General features: G+C 39.8%; 1 protein-coding gene across 8 annotated transcripts in view; it reads right to left on the bottom strand.

Moving 5' to 3' along the window:
* Positions 1–4: 4 nt before the first annotated feature.
* The window catches only part of ECPAS (Ecm29 proteasome adaptor and scaffold), a 98376-nt gene continuing 74431 nt past the window's right edge, over positions 5–23949 (bottom strand). For 7 of the 8 annotated variants that reach the window (XM_022579067.3, XM_022579065.3, XM_022579063.3 and 4 more), the window contains 21 exons: positions 23479–23596; positions 23043–23210; positions 20655–20734; positions 19941–20046; positions 18891–18938; positions 17744–17865; positions 16013–16163; positions 14050–14115; positions 12754–12843; positions 11594–11660; positions 10906–10997; positions 10760–10826; positions 10112–10303; positions 9299–9507; positions 8396–8439; positions 8107–8299; positions 6427–6565; positions 4394–4499; positions 4015–4103; positions 1736–1807; positions 5–279 (listed from right to left, as the gene is read on the bottom strand). In XM_022579067.3, the coding sequence (XP_022434775.1) occupies positions 140–279; positions 1736–1807; positions 4015–4103; positions 4394–4499; positions 6427–6565; positions 8107–8299; positions 8396–8439; positions 9299–9507; positions 10112–10303; positions 10760–10826; positions 10906–10997; positions 11594–11660; positions 12754–12843; positions 14050–14115; positions 16013–16163; positions 17744–17865; positions 18891–18938; positions 19941–20046; positions 20655–20734; positions 23043–23210; positions 23479–23596 (2359 nt within the window). In that variant the 3' untranslated portion in view covers positions 5–139. Of the gene's footprint in view, positions 280–1735; positions 1808–4014; positions 4104–4393; positions 4500–6426; positions 6566–8106; positions 8300–8395; positions 8440–9264; positions 9508–10111; positions 10304–10759; positions 10827–10905; positions 10998–11593; positions 11661–12753; positions 12844–14049; positions 14116–16012; positions 16164–17743; positions 17866–18890; positions 18939–19940; positions 20047–20654; positions 20735–23042; positions 23211–23478; positions 23597–23949 lie in introns of those variants that run through there. The other variant, XM_089913581.1, reaches the window with a different exon arrangement.

Raw genomic sequence — 23949 nt, forward strand, 5'->3', positions numbered from 1 at the left:
AAAATTTAAGGCATTTTTTTTTTTATTTCAGCCAAGGAATGATGCATGCTACAGATTAATCTTTACTTTCCCCCACAAAGAATACCACCATTTCAACCCCCAATGAACATGGCACTTGTTTGTTTCTTCCCCTTCTAATTTATTCCAGATTTTCAAGTGTTTTCTTCAGTAACGATGCTTTCTCCTGCAGCTCAGGTCTGCTGTCTGTCTCCATAGTTGCTAAAGACTCAATCAGGAGCACTCTGCATTCAGATGTCAAACTTTCCCACTGTTTAGATTCTGAATGGAAAGAGAAAGAGCAACAAAAGAATCCTTACAGAAGAAGCAAGCAGAGAATCCAAAACTATTCTTTCTGCTTTTCTTCCACATATCCTATCCCCAAAATAAATGCAAAGCAACCCCGTGGTAACAGTTCTGTATATAATGATCACAGGTTTAAGAGTTGTCTCCAAACCTAATTATTGACAATAACCTGAGGGCCAATCAGGGAGTTTCATCCTCTGTCCCCAGAGCTGGTGGGACAAAGAGAATGAAGGGAGCCTGAAGCCAACTGGGAAGCAGGAAGTATCGAGGCAGGGCACACAGTAACAAAAAAGCTATTTCAGCAACTGAGCTGAATATATCTTTGTAAGATACGCTCAGTAAAAAAAAATCCTCAATAAATTTCATAACTGCAAAGACAGTTTGAACAGATGACACTTTATTACTCCTTTAAGAAAAGCATCAGAGAACTGCAGGCATACTCAAAATATTAGAAATTCATAAAGTACATCAGATCCTAAATCTTGTTTATGAGGTTCTGATACTTGCTGGTGATGTGGTTTCAAGCAAGTTATTTCACTGTTTAGCTTCATTTTCCTCATCTAGAATAGAATATATTCATACATATTTGGCAAACTGTTAAGAATTTAGAGATATATCTAAGTGTCTAGCTCTTCTACTCCAACAAGGAAAAAAGGGATTATGACACATGTAGTGTCGCTGAGTCTAAACGGCCTGTTTTATGGAGCCCTGAGAGAGGTGCTTTAATTGCTAAGCAAAGATAGAGACAGAAGGAGAAACAGCAGATACACAATGCTCTAGGGAAAAGTGTTCCATATTCCCCATTCTTCATCCACGTGGTTAAAATAATAAAAAGAGGAAAATGAAAAAAGAAAAGAGGCCTCCTTTTGAAATCAGTAACAGATACACCACTGGAGAAAATGCTAACAGTCTTCTTTTACCAGTGATAGAACAGACCATTAGACGAAATCTGCTTCTTTGTAAGACGGTTTAGAAAAAGGAAAACAGAAAAAAAACATAGGATTAAGAAAACTGCTATCAAATTTGATAACTCAGGTAGATAATTGTTAAATGTTCTCCTAACTCCACTTTTCAGTGTGTCATTCTGTTTATTTACATGTGTATAGTGAGCTCTGTTCTGCCACTGTCAGCCTCTTGCTGTAATTAACCAAGATTAACTCAAGATTCACGATGGGAACCAAAACTTCATTGAGATAACCACAGCTTCATACTGCATTAAAAGTATATAAAATGAAAGAGTACCAATTTAACACTTCATAAAATTGGAAGGTTTCAGCTATGTATATTCCACTTCCATGTACAAATATATTAATTTACATTTTGGAGTATATGCTTATTAAAAACAAAAACAGAAAATAAAAAAAATTCCTAAAACCTATGCCATAAAGTCTCCTGGCTTTCCTGTCCTCCAATGAGAAGTTCAAGAACTCACCTTCAAGTTTTTTAAGCAGCAATTCTATCACAGATAAAGCTTCTGTTCTCACAGATGAGTAGGTCTTATTTTCTGAGAAGAAAATCATATAGATCACATTATTTGTTTTATATGCCTTACAAACAGAACATCTAAGATTAAGTTAGTGTTAACGAAAGAAAGATGTTCGGAAATTATAAATTCAGGGAAAGATACATGTGCTCCTAAGTGAGCTTCCCTTAGCCAATTATCATCAAATACTTGAAATGTGCTATATGTCCACATTCCTTACTTAAAAAAAAAAGCTGTCAGCCAAATATACCAATCTCCGTAACAAATGGCAATATTTAAAGGACCCCTTTTAGAAGTCGACTTCACAGGATGCCTAAGAAAGGTCTTTAGGTTTGCAAGACCTCTTCATTTTACCCAAGAACATTACATCACCCAGGGGTAAGGCCAACTCAGGGACACCCGGCTGCGACCCGACCCTGGAAAGACTAGTTTCTCAGCTGCCAGTTATTTATCTAAAGGCATGTGGCCACCTCCAAGAATCACAACTGAAATACGCTTCCTTGGTGTCTACTCTAGACACTGCATCTAGTTCACAGTGAAACTGTTTACTGAAAAAACTAACACTCAACCAGACCCAAGACAAGGGAAGCAAAAGATGAGCTTGTAACAGGCTGTCATGCTACGAAGTACGCAAATGCTTGAAAGAATGGTGGCGAGACAGCAACAGGACACAGGAGACAGCTCGAAGAGGCTTCCACTGGCCAAATCTGGGATAATTTGAGCAACAAATTAATTAAGGAAAATAATTATAAACAAAGGGGAAAATAAAGGAATCCATGAATCAATATGGATAGTAGATAAATAAAGAGTTCGAGAGAGGGAGGGACCTTGCTTATGAGAGGATGCCAACTGTCAAATGGTAAATGTGGAAGAAGTGCTAGAGTTGGAAAATCATCTTAGTAAAAGCTGGTTCAGGAAAAACCCATCAATGCATGCTAAGTCTAGAGGAGACACTTTGAAGAGGAGCAGTATATGTGCATGGGCTTAAAGTGTCTTCTCCCAGACTGCTTAGTAGACACAGTTCTGAAGAGGAGCAGGTTGTCTGAATGGTCTTAAAGTGTGTTTCCACAGGCTGCTTATCAGACAGAAGGGGGGGAAATAGTAACCATACAGCAGAGGAAATTGAGTAGTACCTTGACCAGGTAATCAAAATTAACACTGCCAACGAGGGCAGGTGGACACTGTGTGCCTCTTGATGTGAGAGGACATAACATCACTTATAGAGCAGCCCTACTGGGAATTCATAACCTGGATCTCATCACAAGGAAACATCAGACAAACACCAAATGAGAAACATTCTAGTTTTAAATGGGGGGAGGGGGAGGCTTTTCTTCAAAATCGTCAATGTCGCATAAGACAAAGAAAGGCTGAGGAAGTGTTCCAGATTAAAGGAGACTACAACGATATGACAACTAAATTCACTAAATGATTACGGACTGAATTCCTTAATGGAGGAGAGGAAAAAATTATATAAAGAATATTACTGGGGATTCCCTGGTGGCGCAGTGGTTGAGAGTCCGCTTGCCCATGCAGGGGACATGGGTTCACGCCCCGGTCCGGGAAGATCCCACATGCCGCGGAGCGGCTGGGCCCATGAGCCATGGCCGCTGAGCCTGTGCGTCCGGAGCCTGTGCTCCGCAACAGGAGAGGCCACAACAGTGAGAGGCCCGCGTACCGCAAAAAAAAAAAAAAAAAGAATATTACTGAGTCAACTGAAAACCTAGAATATGAATGGTTAAAAAATATGGCATCAATGTTATACTATCTAAAGTCGGTATGTAAAAGAAGGCACACTGAAGAATTTAGGAGAAAAGGGGCAAGATGTAAGCAATACACTTTCAAATGGTTGAGGAAAAAGTATGTATACAGAAGTGCAAGTAATAAAGTAAGTGGTGCAAAATGTTAACAGGTGACTTTGGGTAAAGGATATACAAGTATTATTACATGCATTATTATTGTAACTTTTCTGTAAGTTTGAAATTATTTCCAATTACAGGTTTTTAAAAAATACTGGTCACAAAGGTTTTTCTAATCTAGGTGTTGAAATCCTAAATTACAGTTCCAGATTAATACATTCCAGTTTGGGGGCACATATTGAGTATATTAAATAGGAGAGTTCAGTAGTTGTTCCATAAATTTAGTTCCTAGCACAAGGCAGGGAATGTTTGAAGCTTAACTCCTTGAGCTCTAAAATGAACACTCCTCATCTATGTCAATTTACCACTCACCTAAAGAATATGTGATTGATTTACAAGTTTCAAGGAGAATTTCAGCCAGGGCCTCAGGATCTGCATGTTCTTCTTCTAAAAGCATTAATCTGTACAAATCAGAAAGCAAGATACAAATATTAGTTATTAAGAAACATTCCAAAACCTTTCTGGCACAAACAATTTCTATCTGTATATACTGCTTTATGATGTCACTTTAGCTTTTAGTTTTAAAATTTAAAAGAATTCCACTGCAGGAGAAACTAACACAGCATTGTAAGGCAATTATACTCCAATAAAGATGTTTAAAAAAAAAGAGAGGAAAATTCCACTGATTATATATAAAATGCTAAGGGATAGGGGAAGGTTAAATAAATGACTGAACTATGAAGCAAATTACCCCTGAAAAAAGGCATTCATTGACTGTAGGACTCCCAGCTGCACTTTCCATGTGCTGAGTTTTAGCTGGTCACACATCAGTTTGCAAAGCTCTTGACGATAACAACCTGGAAAAAAAGAATGGGGCAGAGCAGGGCAGAGCATGTGAAGGAGCAAGAGACAGAGCAAGTGAGGGGAAGACAGAGAGACAGAGAGAGACAGGGACAGAGAAGGATAGACGGAGAGAGAGAGGGAAGGGGAGAGGAAAAATTAAAACAACAAATGCCTTAAGTTAAAGCCATGACATTTCGGAAACACTTCAGCATGACTTTATGCCCAATTCCCACAAGCTTCCCTGATCAGAAACACCCCCTCCCCCCAAAATCCTATATATCTGTTCATAAGTGTTCTTTGTCAAGGCAATATCCTTTTCTAAGGAACTGACACAGAGTCTAAACCACACTGCCTTTTCCCCATAAAACACCCTGAATGACAGCCAAAGAGAGCAGAACTCTGGAGGCTCACAAGCTTCTGCATGCTGTAGGCTTAACAAGAGTCAACGGTGCTTTATCCAAACCTGTTATGCCAACTGCACTTATTATAATTATACAATTAATATTATGCTGAGTGATGAAACAGGAGTATAAAACTCAACAAAGTAGTTGTTTTTTAAATGCTGCAGAATTTAGTACGGTTCACAAATGTAAAGATGGATGAGGGTAAAAAATCTAGAATTCTGCACTTGCATTGCTTCCTAAGAGACTGTAATTTCTTTCTCCACTATAAAGAAACAAAACCAGAAACTGAAGACGATACATTATGAGTAAGATGTATACGAGAAGCCAGTGTGGAACAAATCCTCAAAGGCCCTGGCCCTTCCCCCAGATGACAACCAATCCAGCAAATGTACATTTCTGTTCCGTATACTAAAACTGCTTTGTGTATGTATCATCTTTTTATATAATTCCCTACTTTAACTTCTTCTACCTATCAAGCAAAAGTTAGTAGTCCTAATGACGTCAAATAAGTGGACTTCCACTGCAGTCCGTAACACAAAACCAAGAAATAAGACCTCTTACAAATCTGTATCTTTTGGAAAACCCTCCCTATACATAGCAAATATACTTTCTGAAGTTCACACAAAGGATGGCAAGGCTCAGAGACAATCTTTGAGTCTGATTTTAGAAACCTCCAATCACAGTCAACAATACTTTTCATAACATTCATGAATAATAAGATGTAGGATGCCCTGCAGGAACCAACACAAGACAAACTCCTACTAACTACAGCCCAATCCAACAATAAAGGTTTACTGTTTATTTACTTAATCCTTTGGAAAGATATGTTCAATTGAAAAACTCTCAGAAAGTTTCAAGTTTCTCAGGGAAATACAGACTTCATTTGCTTATTGAAGGTTTGGCAACAAGGCCATTAATTCTGAGATGAAGAGACCCCACTCATAAGTTCTGTGGATTCCTCTGAATACAGCACCATAAAGAAGAGTGAAAGAGTTCTTTTTGTAGTCAAACTATCTACATAAAATGTATCATGGTTGTTATGGGCTGAGCTGTGTCCCACAGACTCACATGTTGACATCCTAACCCCCAAGTACCTCAGAATGTGACTGAGTTGGGAGACAGGGTTTTAAAGAGACCATTAGGGTGGGCCCTAACCCAAGACGACAGGTGTCCTTATAAGAATGTACTGGACACAGAGACACAGATGGCCATTTACAAGCCAAGGAGACAAGGCTCAAAAGAAACCAACACTGTTGACACCTTGATCTCAGACTTCTAGTCTCCAGAATTGTGAGAAAATACAGTTCCCTGGTTGAAGTCACCCAGTCTGTTGTACTATATGTTACAGCAACCCTAGCAAACAAACAATGAGATTATCTGCCAACGCAGGAGTAAAATTTATACTGGATGATTCTCGCCGTTAATCAGTTGGGCTCTACAAGAAACGGCAGCTATAACTCGTCACACGGAGCACCTTCGCTGTCATGAAGTAACCCCTGGCCACAGCACTTCTTCAAAGGCAGGTTCTGCTGCTTACGTTGGGTCTCCACATTTCGGGGCCAGGCTTTGCCCAGGCCCTCAAAGGCTCCCAGCAGAGATTCCAGCTGGAGCTCCTTTTCCTTCTCATTCTCATCTTCATTTTTGGTTGTCTGGACTCCAATGCTTTCAGGTGAGTTCTAGGACATGTCAAAAAAAAGGAAAGCAAATTTTAATTTTTTTTTCCTTCAAAGTTACAGGCATACTATTAAAACAATCAGGGTACCAGAGTAGGAGATGTTAACCAAGAATTAAATGCTACAGTCTCTACCATGAGTTTTCCTATTTGTAAAAAGATTTTGTAACAGGAGTACTACACCGCTCCAATAAATTTCGGAAATCCTCTAAAGGAATCTGTAAGCAAAGGTGAAAAAAAATACCATATATGTAGTATTTTGAGCACAACATAAAAAAGACTTGCATTAGAATCACAGAATTAAAGGAGGAAGAACCCGGTAATAATCTAAATCCAAACTCCTTCTTAATAAGATATGGAAACAGGCAGAGAAGTGACTTGTCCAGCAAGCTGATGATACAGACTGCCAAATCCATACACTATCGTTATGTATGTAACAGAAATTTTTTTTGATAGTTAATTATTTTACTTTGAATTTATTTTTCTCACTGTTTTTATTTTTTTTACGAATCTTTATTGGAGTATAATTGCTTCACAATACTGTGTTAGTTTCTGTTGTACAACAAAGTGAATCAGCCACATGCATACATATGTCCCCAGATCCCCTCCCTCTTAACAGAAATTATTTAAACAGCTTTTTTACAACAGCAAATTAGCAGCAACACAAGAAACAGAATGAGAACGCTATTTAAAAATTTTCATGTTTCACAAAAAAGTAAGTAGGTAAACCATACTCTTCTTTCTTTGAACCAGTGCCCAACCTTTAAAAACGAGCACTTCATTTTCCAAATGAAACCAAAGTCTGCTTTTGATCAAAGTCCCCCAGCATGTGGCAGAGTCTATCTTCACTCTGGGGTGCCTGGGGTGGCTGCAGCACACGCTTTCAAGGCAGAGCGTATCAGAAGCAAGACAGGGACTGTTCGCCCACTCCAACACCACTCTCAGGAACTCACCGCTCCCACGGCCTTGAGGTTCCCGGCTCGCAGGATGAAACCCTTGCAACAAAGTCATCATTCTGCTTTTTTAAAAAAACAAAAAACAAAAAACAGCTACCCTTCTCCCATGGAGGGGAAACGGATACCTAGAATGAAGACTACTATTCCCAGCCTCACCTGCAGCCAGCTGTGGCCACCCGGCTAAGCGCTGGCCAGTGGGATAGAAGTGAAAGGGCCCTGTAGCAGCTTCCAGGAACTCTCCTTAAGAGAGAACCGACATACCTACTTTGATCCTTTCTTCATCTCCTCTGCCATCACCCACCTGGAACGCAGATACACGGTGGGCCGTGAAGACAATGGCCACACCCCAGGGAAGGCAGAGCCAGGAGCTGCAAAGAGCCAGACTCCCTAAACTCTCCTGTGAGAGACTAACGCCTACCTTGTGTGAAGCCATGGTATTTGGGGATTTTTCTGCTATATGCAGCTACATGAACCCTCCTAAAATATGCAAACAGGACACAGGAAAATCTCTTCCTTCTTTCTTTTTTTTTTAATTTTTAAAATTTTTTTAAAGTATAAACCAGACCTGAAAGGATATGGCGATCATTACCTTCTTGATGAGAGGTATGACAATGTCAGCAAACTCCTGGAATCTGTCTTCTTTGGTGGCCTTTAAGACATCCCCTGCACAGCTGATTGCTGCAATCTTGTATTTGGGATTCTCTTTGCAACACTCCTTCAGAACAGCCTGGAGGATTTCACCGGTGCCAGGCTGACTGGGCACAGGCTTCTCCAGCTCTGCACTGCAGGATCCATACAAAAGCATCACAACAGTTAATAAAGGCTGCAGCTTTCAGGTGCAGTGTAAGAAATGGCATCTTCACTGAAGGAACATTTACCTGCAAGCTGTCACCACACAGGCAATGGCTTTCAACAGTTCTTCCTAAAGGGTTGAAAGATGAGGAAACACTATTAAGCAAACGTGTCATTTACATATGCTGTACATGACTATAATTACCTCATAAATTTTTAAAAATTATGACAACAAAAATTAACCAGAGTCACCATATCTTTGACACACTTAACTGTTTAACAAGCACATCCACAGAGTTTTACTCCAAACCACGGAAGCAGGGTAACTGTCTTCCTCTCCATTTCATAAAGCCTAGAGAACTAACTTGTCCAAGGTCACAGAGGCAGAAGCGTCCACAATGGAATCAGAACTGTATCTGACTCCTAGACCCGTACTTCGTCTACAGTTCTGAACTGGCCACTACTGGCTTCTACCACGTCAACCAGACTGTACGTGATGCCACAGTCTCGCGCTCCCCACTGAGTAGTCACTGTGTATAACCCACCATCACCCTTGTATAAAAAATGACTTTTACTAATTCAGAGGCCCCAGAGATGGGCATCCTCAGCCCGGGGTTTAGACACAGCTTGCCTTGCTACTCAATTTCACATATGCCCAAATTCTGATCTGTTCATGAGATCAACAGGGACAAAAGGGTGACCACTTGGTTTAAGACTTCTCTTGGAAAGATGAACATGATAAATAAAAATTAACCTCCAGCATTACTGTGCAGTATTCAAGGACACGTGGGTTATACTTTGATGAAATATCACATTTAATCAGGCAAAGTTTACCCAAAGCTTCCCAACTGCCTAAGAAATCTGCTTTACAAAAACAACCCATCTGATGTCCCACAAAACAACATTCTAATTTTTATAGAAAATGAAAGATGAAGTCATAATCCTTTAAGGATACCTTAAATTTAACTGGGCATGAATGGTTCCTTTACCTTTCCTGCCCATGTTCGTCCAGCTAGGCCTTGCAGTAATGCGGTCAGTATCATTCCCAGATACGGAGGTACCAGGGAGCTGGTTTGTTTTGCAATTGATGCCATGGCAATTGCACCCTGGGCTTTCATTTTCCAGGACTGAGACTGTAAAGCCTTCTGGGTGATAGTAATCAACTCCTGCAGGTATAACCGAATGCCACCAAAGGAACCTAAAACAAAATTAAAAGCAACTCTTAAGTGACCAAAAAATTACATATATATATATGTGTGTGTGTGTGTATATGTGTGTATATATATGTAAACTAACTGATTTTTCTAAGTCTGGAATAAAAGTCAGTGACCGTCAGTCTAAAGCAGTGATTCTCAATGGTTACATCACATCGCTCTCTGCAAGGGAGAGAAAGTGGGTGGTGGTGTGAGAAATCTTGACAACAGCAGGACCTTATGAACTTGGATATGTCCACGGGAGGGCTCTCGTCCATTAACGTGTGTCAAGATGAAGAGCAGAGTGGAGAAGCACTACTCTAAAATAATACTCAAGGCAACACGAAAATCACTGTTCATTCTCAACTGAAATAAGCAAAGCTCTGCATCGCTTGGGCAGTTTCTATTCTCTCATATGGGCAGCAATGAGAGCTCTGAGCGCCAGCCTGAGAACTTGGAAATGTGGATGGGCTGAGAACCCAATGGGACACACATTGTTAAGGTCCCGGGAAAGTAACTACAGAAGTTTATGAATAAAAAAATATGAGTTAAAAATTTCAACTGTGGTTCTTAAGAAACAGGTTTAATTCACAGGCACTGTTTACTAACCAGGTACATTTTCCTGCCACACTTCAGTCCATAAATTACATTCTTCTTTTTCTGCTTTCTCCTCATCAGCAATTTCATGCATGCCTAGGAATGCCAAAGGCAGAACTTCTTTGGCATGGTTCTTCAGTACATCAGGGCTGTACCGTCCAATAGCATGAACAGTCAGAGCACAAGAGGTCTTGTAGATGGGTTCTAAAGAGAAGCAGAAAAAAACAATCTTTATGACACTTACTGTGTTTAGGGTAACTGATCAAAACAGATCACTGCTCTGGGCTTCCCTGGTGGCGCAGTGGTTGAGGGTCCGCCTGCCGATGCAGGGGACACGGGTTCGTGCCCCGGTCCGGGAAGATCCCACATGCCGCGGAGCGGCTGGGCCCGTGAGCCATGGCTGCTGAGCCTGCGCGTCCGGAGCCCGTGCTCCGCAAAGGGAGAGGCCACAACAGTGAGAGGCCCGTGTACCGCAAAAAAACAAAACAAAAAACAGACCACTGCTCGACTTGTACCACAGCAAAAGAAACCAGTAAAATCAATCAGAAATGTTCCTAGCAAACCACATAAAATCAGAAAGGGTAAGACCTGATTTGTATTGTTTCATTAGGTTGTTTACATCTAACTTAACAATAATTTAAGTAGGGAGAAAAAAGGTACCTTCTTTCTCCATATACCAGCCATTGAGTTTCTGCAGGAGTTTCTCCGTGCTGCTATCCCGTGACGTCTGGAAGAGAAACAATCCTGGTCAGTTCTTCATAATTATCAAAGTATACTTACTTAACTAAGTAAGAAATTCAACTCACCCGAACTAAATGGCCCATGGCAAATGCACAGGATTTCTGAATTACACCATTCCGATCTGTCAGGCCACTAAGCAAAGCACTCATGAGTTTACCTAGTGGAAACAAAGAAGAAAAATCTGATACTTGGCTGACCAAATGCTCTGCTCTGTTCGTAGGACCAAAACAAACTTAACCCTATAATTAATATCTGATTTATTCCATAGTAGTCTAGAACCCTTCCATGTTACATTTGTATATCCATTTGCTTCTCTTTGCCTGGTATAAAATTAAAAATTACTCTGTTATTAATTAATTAATCTAGACTATTATGGGGACAGTTGCAAAAACAAGAGTTAGGTACATAAAGTTCATCAGCCCCATCTAGAAGCCAATTCAAGAAAAGAAAAATGCTGATGTAAAATTAAATATAAATGGTAATAAACCATTTATACAGTACAGAATAGCAGATACTCTCACCTCCTTATACCACCAAGAAATAAACACTTATAAAACAGTAAAAACTTGCTAAGCTTGATCATCCTGTACCTCTTGCAAACAGAGATAAAGGTAGAAGTGGGAGAGTTTGAGGGAAGAAAAAGTACACGATACCACAAGCATGTCTGAATGATCACTGTTTTTCCCTTTAAAACCTTGTCACACAAGACATGGCCATACAAAAACATCACCCCAGTGGTTTTGACAAACTCACCTGAGTAAGGTGTTAGGTCCTGGGGACACTGAGTGGTTAATGACACAATGACACTGGCACAGCCTCCCTACAGGGTTACAAAGGCAAAGGTCTAAATTTGATGGTCACAATGTTCTATCAAACCCTTGGTTTTAGGAGTCAAAGATTTAAAGAAATACACAAAGCCTTACAGCCCCTCCAAGATTCTATCTAGAAAGAGTAAAACTCTTATTTTAAACTATTAACACAAAGATTTCCTTCAAGACTTCCTGCAGAGGTCTTGCTGCAAGTATACACTGCTCTCATACATTGCAAGCGAGAAGGAGACTCGTACAATCTTTTGGGAGGGCAACATGTCATCCTGTCCATCCTTGTTCTAACATTTCCCGTTCTAGGAATTTAACCAAAGGAAGCAGCTTCAGATGTGTCCAAAACCATTCATCACAGCGCTTTGTTTAGTATCAAAAAAGCTGAAAACAAATCAGGTATTCCTTGATGGGTTAAAATAAATGATGTTTCAGCCACATGAGAGAGTATATGGCCATTAGAGAGGACATCGTAGAAGACACATGCACAGAAAGAGACCAGAAGGAAACATTTCGGAATATCAACAGCAATTAACCTATGGGTGGTAAACTTACGGACAACTTTTAACTTTCTCCTGATCTATAAATGCTAAGATTTTAAAATACAAGTAAATGTTAATTTTGTCAGGAGAAATAAACGTGAGTTGTTTGTTTTCAAAGTGTACGGTGTGGGATCTGATCCTTGAAACATCTTGGAAAGGAAGACATTTTTCCCTCTAAATACCTACTGATTCCTCTGTGAAAAATGCTCATCACCACCTTAAGCAACCATGACTTGGTAACTGGATGAGCATTTCCACTAATAACTGATTATGAACGAGGACCCAGAGGGCATGTACCTGGCAACCAGGGGACAGAAATGATTCCACTAAAAAAGTAAGACAATGTTTACTGAATATAAGTCACATGTTTTATATTCTGAATGAGTTACATGTTTTAAGTTATTAGTGCAGTCATAGAAACAAAATAGTTAACATAAAATAAAGTCAGGTTTTAAGAAAAAAAAAATGAATTTCACACATGACGGCTGTTCTATTTTTGTGGCCCAAACTAATGAAGATGCAAATTCCTCTTATGAAAAATACACTTGCTTACCTTAGTTCCAAGACCTACACCACTTCTGATCAGTTCACATAACCTAGGAACTAGCTCACCCAGCACCGACACATCAAGATACTGCAGGCACTTTTGGAAGAGAATAAATATAAAGTTAACCTTAGCAAATAATTAAGTCAGTATCACATCTTCAATTAAAAACTGCCCACGTCAACTATGTACCCAACTGGTTTTGACATGAAGTGCAAAAACCACTGGTTTGATTTTACTCCAATTTCAATGTTAAAATCATTATGCTACAAACAAGAAAACCATTCATCAGTGGATCAACATTAAAAACAAAACAAAAATAATAAAAAAACATTGATTTATAAAGGAGAAAATAAATAATGAGTACCCAAGAAGAGAGGATCTCTCTGGGCCTACTTCTTCTTTAACAATCCATGTTTAGTGTAAAAGACCTAGATTAAAACTGACCTTCTTCCGTGGGCCTGCCCTATCAAGCCACCTGATTAAAGTTGACTTCTTAGCTGAATTTGCTATACTATACTTTTGAAAATGTAATGACGTATATTCTATTACTGATGAGCATATCTATAAGGTGCTTGCTAACTATTCCTATTTCTTTAAGCTTTCTTTTGCCCTCATAATCCAACGAAGACATCCTTAGACCATATTTTGGTAATAGTTCCCCAGTAAGCACTAAAAAAATTCCTTCTTCTCTTGTCTAGTCCTGTGATCTGCCCATCAAAACAATTTCCAGTAGCTCACAAGCTCTCATTTAACCACTCCAGGGCATGCACAGCAGAGTCGGCTTTTGTGACCTTAGAGACTCTTTAACCCACGATTCCAGAAACATTGGAATTTCGAAACTTGGTGCCAAGCAGCTCTTTTCTGCAAATCCCCTTCCTTTAACTGAACAACCTACCAACATTGCTCAGTTCTCTCTCCCTACCTTTTATGCTTCCTACTTCACTAACACCTCCAGCTTACACCTTCCTAGGTCCTCCCAGAAACAATGCTCAGGCAGAGACAAGTATCCGAACTTTCTAAATAGGCAGGCCAAAAGATATACAGATTTATAGGCAGACCTTTTAATATATTGTTCTCCTGTGTAACACAAATCTGGACTAATGCAATCTAGTATTGGGGAAAGTATTCCATTTAGTAATACAGGAAAAGAAAAAAGAACTATACTAAGAAAAAACTAGAGTCACAACAGCTGCCTTGACTCATCCCTTAAACCTCTACTTCATTTAATGTAACCTGAAGACTTTGAACAACTACACTCTAAGGTAAGCAAACGTAAATGTTCTCGTTACGTGAGGCACTTACCATGTTGATTGTCTCCATCATGGGAGAGGATTTGGCAGCACTGAGTCGGGCACTGTCCATCGCAGCCTGAGAACACAAATGCAAGCACATTCAATCAATTAAGAAGAACCTCCAGGGTATTCCCTGGCGGCCCAGTGGTTAGGACTCTGCGGTTTTCACTGCTGAGGGCATGGGTTTGATCCCTGGTCAGGGAACTAGGATCCCACAAGCTGCACATGGCACGGCCAAAATAAAAGAAGAACCTCCACACACTCAAATTGGGCTTTACTGACAAATTAAGGAATATTTTAAAAAATAATATATAGATACAACAAATTCAAACACAAGTCTAAAAAATTTCTTTTGTTCTACACTCAACCATATATATGTAGAGGCAGCATCTCACTGTAAGTGAGAAATGCAGACAACGGTTAGAAATTAACTGCAGTTAGAAAATAACATAGTATGGCTCTGAGCAAGTTATCCAGCCTTCTTGAGCCTCAGGTTCTCCCTCCATTAAATAAAGAAACAGACTAAATAATTTTCTATCTAATACACGATTTTTAATTTTATACATGTATTGTTTTAACTTTATAAAGGACCCTCCTATCTATTGATACAATAGCATTTTAATCAAATAACTATGGTACAGGAGAGGTTGACACTATCCAGACATAGTAAGTGAGAAAAATTAGTCATACAGAAGTGACTTGCCTAGGGCTGCAAAGTTTGGACTAGAATTTATGTTTCCTAATTCTCAACACCTAGTAGCTGAGAACCTAGGAAAGGCAAGATTACTGCTGAAAGAGGAAAGAATGATGACTGGAGAAGAAACAGCAATATCAGAGGCAAAGGGAAAACAGAGTAAGTGATTAGAATATAATAGTTTAGGTAACTTAAAAACCAAATAGTGAACCGAGAGAAAACTTTTACAATCATATAACAGGAGTTTGACAGTTCTAATAAAGACAAATGTAAAAACATAAACAAGTGAAAAACAGACACAGAGTAGAAACATACAACTCACAGAAGAAATATTTATAAATGGATAACATAATACGAAAAGACAATGGACAACACTAATAATAGGAAACTAAATTAGAATGATGAGATTCTTGCTTATCAGACTGGTATTATTCAATGTTGGCAAAGATGTGGAGAAAACAGAACATTCATAACTTCTGATGCCACAAAATCTCTCACACAAAAGTTCAAAATAATCTCACTGTAGAATACTATGCATGCACTAAAAAGAATGAAATAGATCCATATATACACATGGTATTTTATTAAAAACAAAAATCAAGTTGCAGAACAATATTCGCAGTCCGATTCTATTTTAAAATTAGTATGTTTGTTTGATTTTGAAGCCTATGACTACAAAAGAATTTGAAAAAGACCCAGGAACTGCTGGCAGTGAGCACTCCTCAGGAAATGACACTGTACTGCCACAGCAGAGGGGCCTCCTAGGGGATACTTTCTACTCTTCCGTGTTGTTTTAACTTTTCACAATAAATGTTTCATCTGTAATTAAAAAAAAACGGAACAAAACAAAACTCTGATCAGAGACTAGGGAACTACAGTACACCTAAAGAGCAGAATAATTTGGGACTATGCAAAAGTCTAGCTACAAATCCTCTTGATTTGCAAAGCAGGAATGGTCCATAGGAGGACTCTGAGGGTGCAGACCCAACCCCTAGAAAATAAACAAACATGTACAAAAAACCGTGTTAAATAAATGTATTGATGTATTTTTTTGGACGGAAGTGTCATTTTTCATTCACTTCACATAACAGTGTATGAGCCCTCTCCGCCCCCACTAAAGAAACACTGCATGTGGTTATAGAAGTTGAGCTGCTTCAAGAGTGGTGAAAGTATCATCTGAGTCATGGAGTTTGTCTAAGGACCCTGGAAGGCCTGTTGAGTATCTTAACAGGACTCTCCCTTCATGATAATTACCAACATGGCTGTGTTGTCAACTCACCTTTTCTTGGTCTGTAGCCCGGAGACTCAAATAATTGAGAACTTGAGGCTCCAAGACACTTAAGGATTCTAGCAGAGCTGGGATGAGTTTTGGTGCATGTGGTTTCAACATGGCTCCTGCACTTTTGCTGATCTTCACGAGGGTGTTAATGCTACAGACACACAAAACACAACTCCTGAGTCCTTCTAACAAAGCAAGAAGCCCTACGGGTCTAATCATGAGGAGTTTCTGCACTTTATTGCATTAAGGAACATACTCCCTTGGGTACAGAGCCTGGCCTTAGCTCTGTGTTGGTTTTTTTTTTGGTTTTTGTTTTTACTTTTTATTACAGAAATTTTCACACATATATGAAAGTAAAGAGAATCATAAATGCAATTCTGTATGCTCTCCACCCAGTTCAACAAGCAGCAACCTTTGGCCAATTCTGTCTCACTTAGGCATCCACCATACATACAGACCATTCATATACTTTTCCCCCTGCCACTGTAGTATTTTGAAGCGTATTCCCTAACTAAACTTCTGCGTGTATCATGAAGAGACCCAGACCTTTTATCATAATCAAAATACCATTTCACACCTAAAAAATATTAAGAATTTCTTTCATATCATCTAATATCCAAGTTTCCTGATTGCTTCACAAGTGTCCGTAAGAGTTGGTTTGCTGAAATCGAATCCAGAGTCCATCTACACATTGCAATTTACTGCATTTCTTGAATCTTTTTCAACAGTGCTCTCTCCGTCCTCTTTTTTTTAAGCTATTGATTTGTATTCTGATGGTGTCACTTAAGAGGTTCCTCTGTAGCTTATACAGATCTGCAGGCTAAAATCAAGTTCAGTTCAATTTTTTTAAAAACAAGAATCTTTCATGGGTGGTCTTCACATGTCCTGTCTCATCACATCAAGATGCTTATCTTTTTTTGTGCTGTTAAAGAATGAACAGCAGGTTCAAGTTTGGTCAGCATGAACCAACCATCCATTATAATGCTCCTCCCGTCAGCCTTTACCAGTGGACTCGGGAGCCACTTATGATCATTACCTGGAGTATCTTAGTGAGGACAGCAAAATGGTGATATCCTAATTTTATCATTCCTTTGCATTTGTTAGGTGAATCCTTCTGAGAAGAGCTTTCCCATAGCAACTATTCAGTTACCATGAAATAGTGTTGGTACTATTAATTTGGGCTAATTTCATGGGTGAAATAAAAAATGGAACAGATGAAGTTCCCAGATAGCACTCTGGTTAAAAAAAAAAAAAAAAAAAAAAGAATCCTTCAGTGCTGATTTTAACTTAAAAGAGCCATATATATCTAAATGTGTACTACTTGAATATTTCACAGGCGGTAAACAGTTTATTTTAAACACAATAATCTGTGAAACATTACTAAGTGGTATAACCAACAAGCAAGCTCTCAAGGACCTGAGGAATAGGAAGCAGAATAGGAAGATGTGCCTGCTGGGGGCAGAGGCCAATGACAAGAAAATAACACACTTTACTCAAGGTTGAGGCAGAGTGGCAGAAGGCTGGACAAAAGCAAGGCTCCCACGAGAATGTCTCTGCAAAAGTGTTCTGACTCACCACTTCTCGCATTTGCTATTGGGTCACCCCACTGGATTCTCCTCAACTCATTTCTCCATTCTTTCAAGAATCTAACGTTCAAAGAAACCCAATTTCTACTGGGTGGCTAAGAACTAAGTAAATCCAATGCATTCAATTTCATCAGCTGATTCAAACCTGAGGGCTCGAACTTCTGTCACAGGACTCATCACTCCTTTGTCCAGAAGGCAGGGCAGGAGGACAGCAATGGTTCTCTGGCCAGCGGCTCCTTTGGCAGGGTCACACATTTTCACACAAACCTCACATACAAAGAGCATGGAAATTAGTGATACTGACCTCTCACCCAATAACGCGTTCATCTGACAAAATACTTCCTACTTCCTATATCCATAGAAAAGGGTAAGTGACTCTACTTTCTACAGGAAAGTCACAGGAAGAAAAAGAAGATCTCATGATCTGGGATTGAGTCCTATGTCTGCCAATAACTAAACAGAAAATTTGGTAATGCATTTTACTTTCTAAGCTTTGGTCTTCTAGTTTGTGAAACAGGAAACAGTTGAAGATGAAACGAGAAAATGTTTAGAAAGCACTCTGAAGAAGGCTTAAGGTATTATTATCAATAACTTTGGGTGGCAGCATAACACAGAGGTCAAGAACACAAATGTGGAATAAGAAACACTTGGATTTAAAACCTTCTAATACATTAGAAGGCCCTGATATACCACGAAATCAAGTTCAAGTGGGGAACCAGTTTCAAAAAGGCTGCCAGGGCTTCCCTGGTGGCGCAGTGGTTGAGAGTCCGCCTGCCGATGCAGGGGACACGGGTTCGTGCCCCGGTTCGGGAAGATCCCACATGCCGCGGAGCGGCTAGGCCCGTGAGCCATGGCCGCTGAGCCTGCGCGTCCGGAGCCTGCGCTCCGCAACGGGAGAGGCCACAGCAGTGAGAGGCCCGCGTACCGCAAAAGAAAAAAAAAGGTTGCCAACCTCATAAGTATGAAAGGCAGATTAACATATAAACGTAGCAATAATAAAGAGAATAGATGTTGCTTGATCTAAATGTAATGTGTACTTCAGGGTCAAGAGAAAGTCCTATCTTATATAAAGGCCTAGGAAAGCTCTCCATTTAAAGAGCCCAGAGACACACTTTGTTAAAAATACTAGCATTCTAATGTAATAGCAACCAGTTTCCCATTTATTGTTAAGAAATGGGCTGTAACATGAAGCCAGTTACAGTGCAACTAAATGTCACTTTATATGACAAAAAAATAAGTCATAATTTTCACTGTCACATAGAATCCTGCCCCAGTATGACTAGAGTTTTCACCTTGCTCAGCGTTTTCAGAGCTAGTTCTGCTGCTTTTCGTACAGATTCCTAAAAATGAGAAAAATATGACATTATACAACGTCAGAGTTTCCTTCTCATCTACCCCAAAATGTGTATGTAAACTGCCTCCAAATCTACACAAATTGGTGAAAAATCCTACTTTCATTACTAGGTAAAAAATGGTGTTTCACTAGGCTCTTTGCCCGTCAAGGAACATACTACCATTCCATACTACTGTTTTTTAAATTAGATACAACCTATTTTGACCTTACAAAAATATGGATATTAAGTATAACAATTTAGAAACTAAATGTATTATAAAAGCAAATATATAGAGATTTATGTGAAGATTCTGAAAGACTTAAAAAAAACTCCGACGAATAAAGCAAAAAACTGAAGTGCCTAATTTTAATGGTAAGATGAAAAAATTTTAAATTTAGACGGCCGAGGCAAAAGAGAAACTGGTCACGTTATTTGGGAATGACTGATCCAACTTACGAAGCTGATCTAAGTAGAGTTATTTTGGATTATTTCTAAACTGTTATTTGTTCCTCACAACAGCATCACAAGATCTCTACTAAAAGAAAATCAGGCAGTAGTTACCCTTTTTTCTTTTTTCTTTTTTAACTTTAATTAAATTTAGATCTAAAGATACCTAAACTTGCCACTTCACAGACACATCAAAACTGAAACTTTGGGGCTTCCCTGGTGGCGCAGTGGTTGAGAGTCCACCTGCTGATGCAGGGGACACGGGTTCGTGCCCCGGTCCGGGAAGATCCCACATGCCGCAGAGCGGCTGGGCCCGTGAGCCATGGCTGCTGAGCCTGCGCGTCCGGAGCCTGTGCTCCGCAACGGAAGAGGCCACAGCAGTGAGAGGCCCGCGTACCGCAAAAAAAAACACCAAAAAAACAAAACTGAAACTTTGGAGGAAAATTCTGGTCTTTAAAACAAGTTGTCTGGATATTGAATTTTGAAATATGTAACATACATATTTTAACAATTCCAATTTATGCTATTCTATAAATAAATGCAGATTTATGTATATAGTACCTTTATATCATCTTGTACTCTAAAGAGAGTTTCCCAAATTTCTGGAAGTTTATCAATGATGTCATCTAGGGGTCTTCCTCTCAATAAATCATTCAGAGCTAAACAGCTGAAAATAAACAATTTGGTTTCAAATAGATGATCAAGAAAGCTCAATATTTTACTATGAAACATTCATATCAAACAAGAATATGGATTCTGCCTATATTTCTAGTCTTAACCCCCTCACCCCAAAACGGCAATGACTACTCTCTGCTTGGTGCCTCAAACATACCACAGGCATATGGCATGTGCACTCATCCAATGTCTACTTCCCACAACTATAATATCATCTCTTTAAGATGATACATCATTTTTTACTTACCAATATACCTCCAGGGCCTAGCACACTGCCAAGCATATAGCAGGCACTGAATAAACATAAATTATATATGTATAAATAAATGCTACCCTACAAAGTCATGAGAGTATATAAATGTATCTTGATGTCTAATTTAACAAGTGATCTACTTCTGTTATTTCATACTTACAAAAACTAAGACAACTTAGGAAAACCACTGACTAGAGCTTAAATATCATTAACTGTCTAACCCAACCAGAAATATGCTTTTTAGTGGTTTTAACTTATTCCTTTTGCACAAAGTATAAAACTTGGAAATTTGAAGGGAAAAAAAATTCAATTTTATTTGACTAGTCTTATATTTCCAAAAATGGTACCTGGATTCTCGAACTCGCCACATATTGCTGGTTAGATTCTTAACCAAATCTTGAAGAATTTCCTTCAAATACTTATCCACCTAATGAAAGCAAAAGGATAAAACTGAGAACGCAAAATCCATCAATAACCAAATGGTTCATCTCTACCACACTGTGTTTCTGTACGTAACAGCCTAAGTGTCTCCCTAGGCCTCTCAGTCCACAACTCTCTCCCCACTTTAGTTGCTGAAAGCTGCCCAGCTGATCATCCTGAAATGCAAACGTGATCCTCTTATTTTCCTCAGTGCATGAGAATAAAGTCCAATCACCCAGGCGTGGATACGAAGCCCTCCTGGGACCATCTAGCTCCCAAGTTCTTATATGTCCTGCCTCACCTCCACTCCCTAGCACACACTACCTCTACCTCTTCCATCTCCTACTTGTTCAAGATTCAAATCAGGCATCACCTTTGCAGACAGGACTGGCCTACTCTGCCCTATGTTCCCACGGCACCTTCTTAAGCACATTGTATCAGACAGCACAGTAACTGTCCTGCCCCCTCACACTGAGGCCTCGAGGGCAGGGACAGTGTCTCACTTGTCCTTCCCTCCCTGGTAGCCTGCACCACGTCTGGCACATAAAGAAGCACTTGATTGTTCAGAATGAAGACGAATTTAATCTTTTAAGCCTCTTTAGTTTTGATATACACTTATCCATTTGGTAATAACTACACACACCGATAGTAGATTCACTTTTTATGCTAATCCAAAGAACTTCAAGAGTTATGGCTTTTCCACTATTACTCTTGTAGGTAGGAGAGGTTTTGTCATCCTCACTTACATTTAAGAAAACCAAGACAGGGAGGAAATAACTCACCTAAGATTTAAGAAACTGATGTCTTTCTATGTCCATGTCTCTAGACAGTCTCCATAGTGATCTCATCCACATCCGTGGCTTCACCTTCCACTCACACAGAGGTGACACTTACATCTTGCGAGCCTAAGCCTGGGCCCTGAACTCGACCTATTAGATCTCAAGTTGACCCAGTGGTACCAAGTACTCTCCTAGAGCAAACAGAACTCACCGAACCCTCAAGGTGGAACCCTCCAGTGCCCACCAGCATCAGACTGGAGACAGGAAAGGGCTGCATCATGCCCAGGCATGGAAAGACAGGGTAAGGGTCATGGGGTTTATTTAAAGTGAACTAGGAAGCCAACAAAGGATTTTAACCCAAAATGCAATCCAATTTGCATTTTTAAAAATCACTTTTACTATTGGTAATTAAATGAAAGAAGGCAAAGAGAAGAGAAAGATGACAACCTGTTCATCAGGGAGGAATAAGGAAAAAAGAGAATAGATTCAAGAAATACTCTGGAGGGAATTCCCTGGAGATCCAATGGTTAAGATGCAGCGCTTTCACTGCTGTGGGCCCGGGTTTGATCCCTGGTCAGGGAAATGAGATCCCGCAAACCACACAGTGGAAGGAAGGGAGGAAGGGAGGAAGGGAGGAAGAAAGAAAGAAAGAGAAAAAGAGAGAAAGAGAGCGAGAGAAAGAAAGAGAGAAACAGAGAAAAAGAAAGAGAAAGAAGGGAAGAAGGGAAGGGAGGGAGGGAGAAATACTTTGGAAGCAGAATCAACAGAATTTGCTACTGGATTCAATTGAGGGTGAGGGTGAGACAGACAATAATCAAGGATGATGCCCAGTTTCCCAGCTGGGGTAAATGAATGAACGCTGAGGAGAAGAGAGGGGGAAGTTTGTTTTTTTAAGTCCCGTTCTGGACATATTAAGTCTAAGGTATCTTGAAACAACATCCAAGTGACAATGTCAAGCAGGCAGTGAGATAGACAAGTCAGGAGCACAAGTCGTGCCTGGGCCAGAAGTAAGGATTGGGAACCATCACAATCAAGATGACACATAAGCCCTGGAACTGAGGAGCTCATCTAAAAAGAGAAAGTGGAGAGAGTCAACGGTACTCAGAGGCAAGCCCTGAGAAATCCTAATATCTAACAGTGAAGGAGAATATGAGAAGCAGCCAGATGAGAAAAAACCAAATATGGTAATTGCCTGATTCCTTATCTACCTCCCCAACTACATGAACTCCTTGAAGGCAAGAACCATGACCTGTTCTCCACTACATCGGTGGTTAACTATCGACATACAGTTTTCCATTTGTGTGGATACACTGCCACTTCCTTAACCATCCACCCAATGGACATTTAGATTGTTTCCATTTTTGAGATTTCAATAAATGTTGCCATGAGCATCTCTGATACCTTGAAAGAAGGAAGAAAGCAAGGGATGAAAGAAAGTCTGTTTGTTTAAACAAAAAAGTACACAAAGTAGTAAGGAAGATGAGCATGAGTTTACATGCCATGTGTAACCTGGGACAAGGGTTCACAGATACTTGCCATTGACTTGTCAGTGACCAGCGCATTCCAAATACTTGTCATGGCCTGTCGAATGCCAAGGTTGGGATCAAACTGATAACGATAAAGACGAGGAACTAGTTGAGGCAGGAAAGGAGCTAGCTGCTCTCCAGCTCTGGTAGCAATTACATTAAAACCAAAAGCAGCACCCTAAAAAAATAATAACAAAGTGGCTCAGATATAATATCCACATATGAAGTATCACAAAATTCTTCCTGCTATCCTTGTCCCTGAATAGAGCCTGATTTACTGGGTGTCCAGCTTTACCAATCAGTAATAGCAGCTATGTGGTGATCTAGAACTCTCTAATCACAGACTTTTACAAAACACACTGCATAACAGTTGTCCCTGTCTGCCAATGCAGGAGGTTTGATTTGGAGGGAAGAAAAAAATAAAGTGTCCAGCAATAGCCACTTACCTTCCTAGAGTTCCACATTGCGTGATGGTTGGCTAGATTCATAAATTTATACACCAGGTCCGGCTGACTAAGATCACTTGCCAGAGAACAAAGCTCCTTGTAAGTAGAGAGGCCCTGGCTTGAAAACAAAAATGAAAAAGTATGCTGTAATGTATCTTTCCACCTCCAGACTATTAAAAATTACATTACCAATATTACTAGGACATTTTAAAATTATGTTTTCGCTAGATTTCCAATATTGCGTTATCTCATTACCACAGAGGCAGAGAACCAGGGTGACACGAGAATATAAAAAGTCACCTACTTCAGTTCTCAGCAATAGCTGGTAAATGACCTAAGGCACCTGTGATGCCCATGAGGGTGGAGCCCTCATCACCTCAGGAGACAGCAATAATTCTTTGGTACACTGTGCACCAGTCTCTCTCAGGATCCTGAGAGCCGTCTGAAGACAGCTTCTGTCTTCCCTACACC

Source organism: Delphinapterus leucas, chromosome 6, assembly GCF_059928025.1.
Source record: "Delphinapterus leucas isolate spDelLeu-1000000601 "Yukka" chromosome 6, BTC_Dleu_Yukka2, whole genome shotgun sequence".
Classification (NCBI taxonomy): Eukaryota; Metazoa; Chordata; class Mammalia; order Artiodactyla; family Monodontidae; genus Delphinapterus; species Delphinapterus leucas.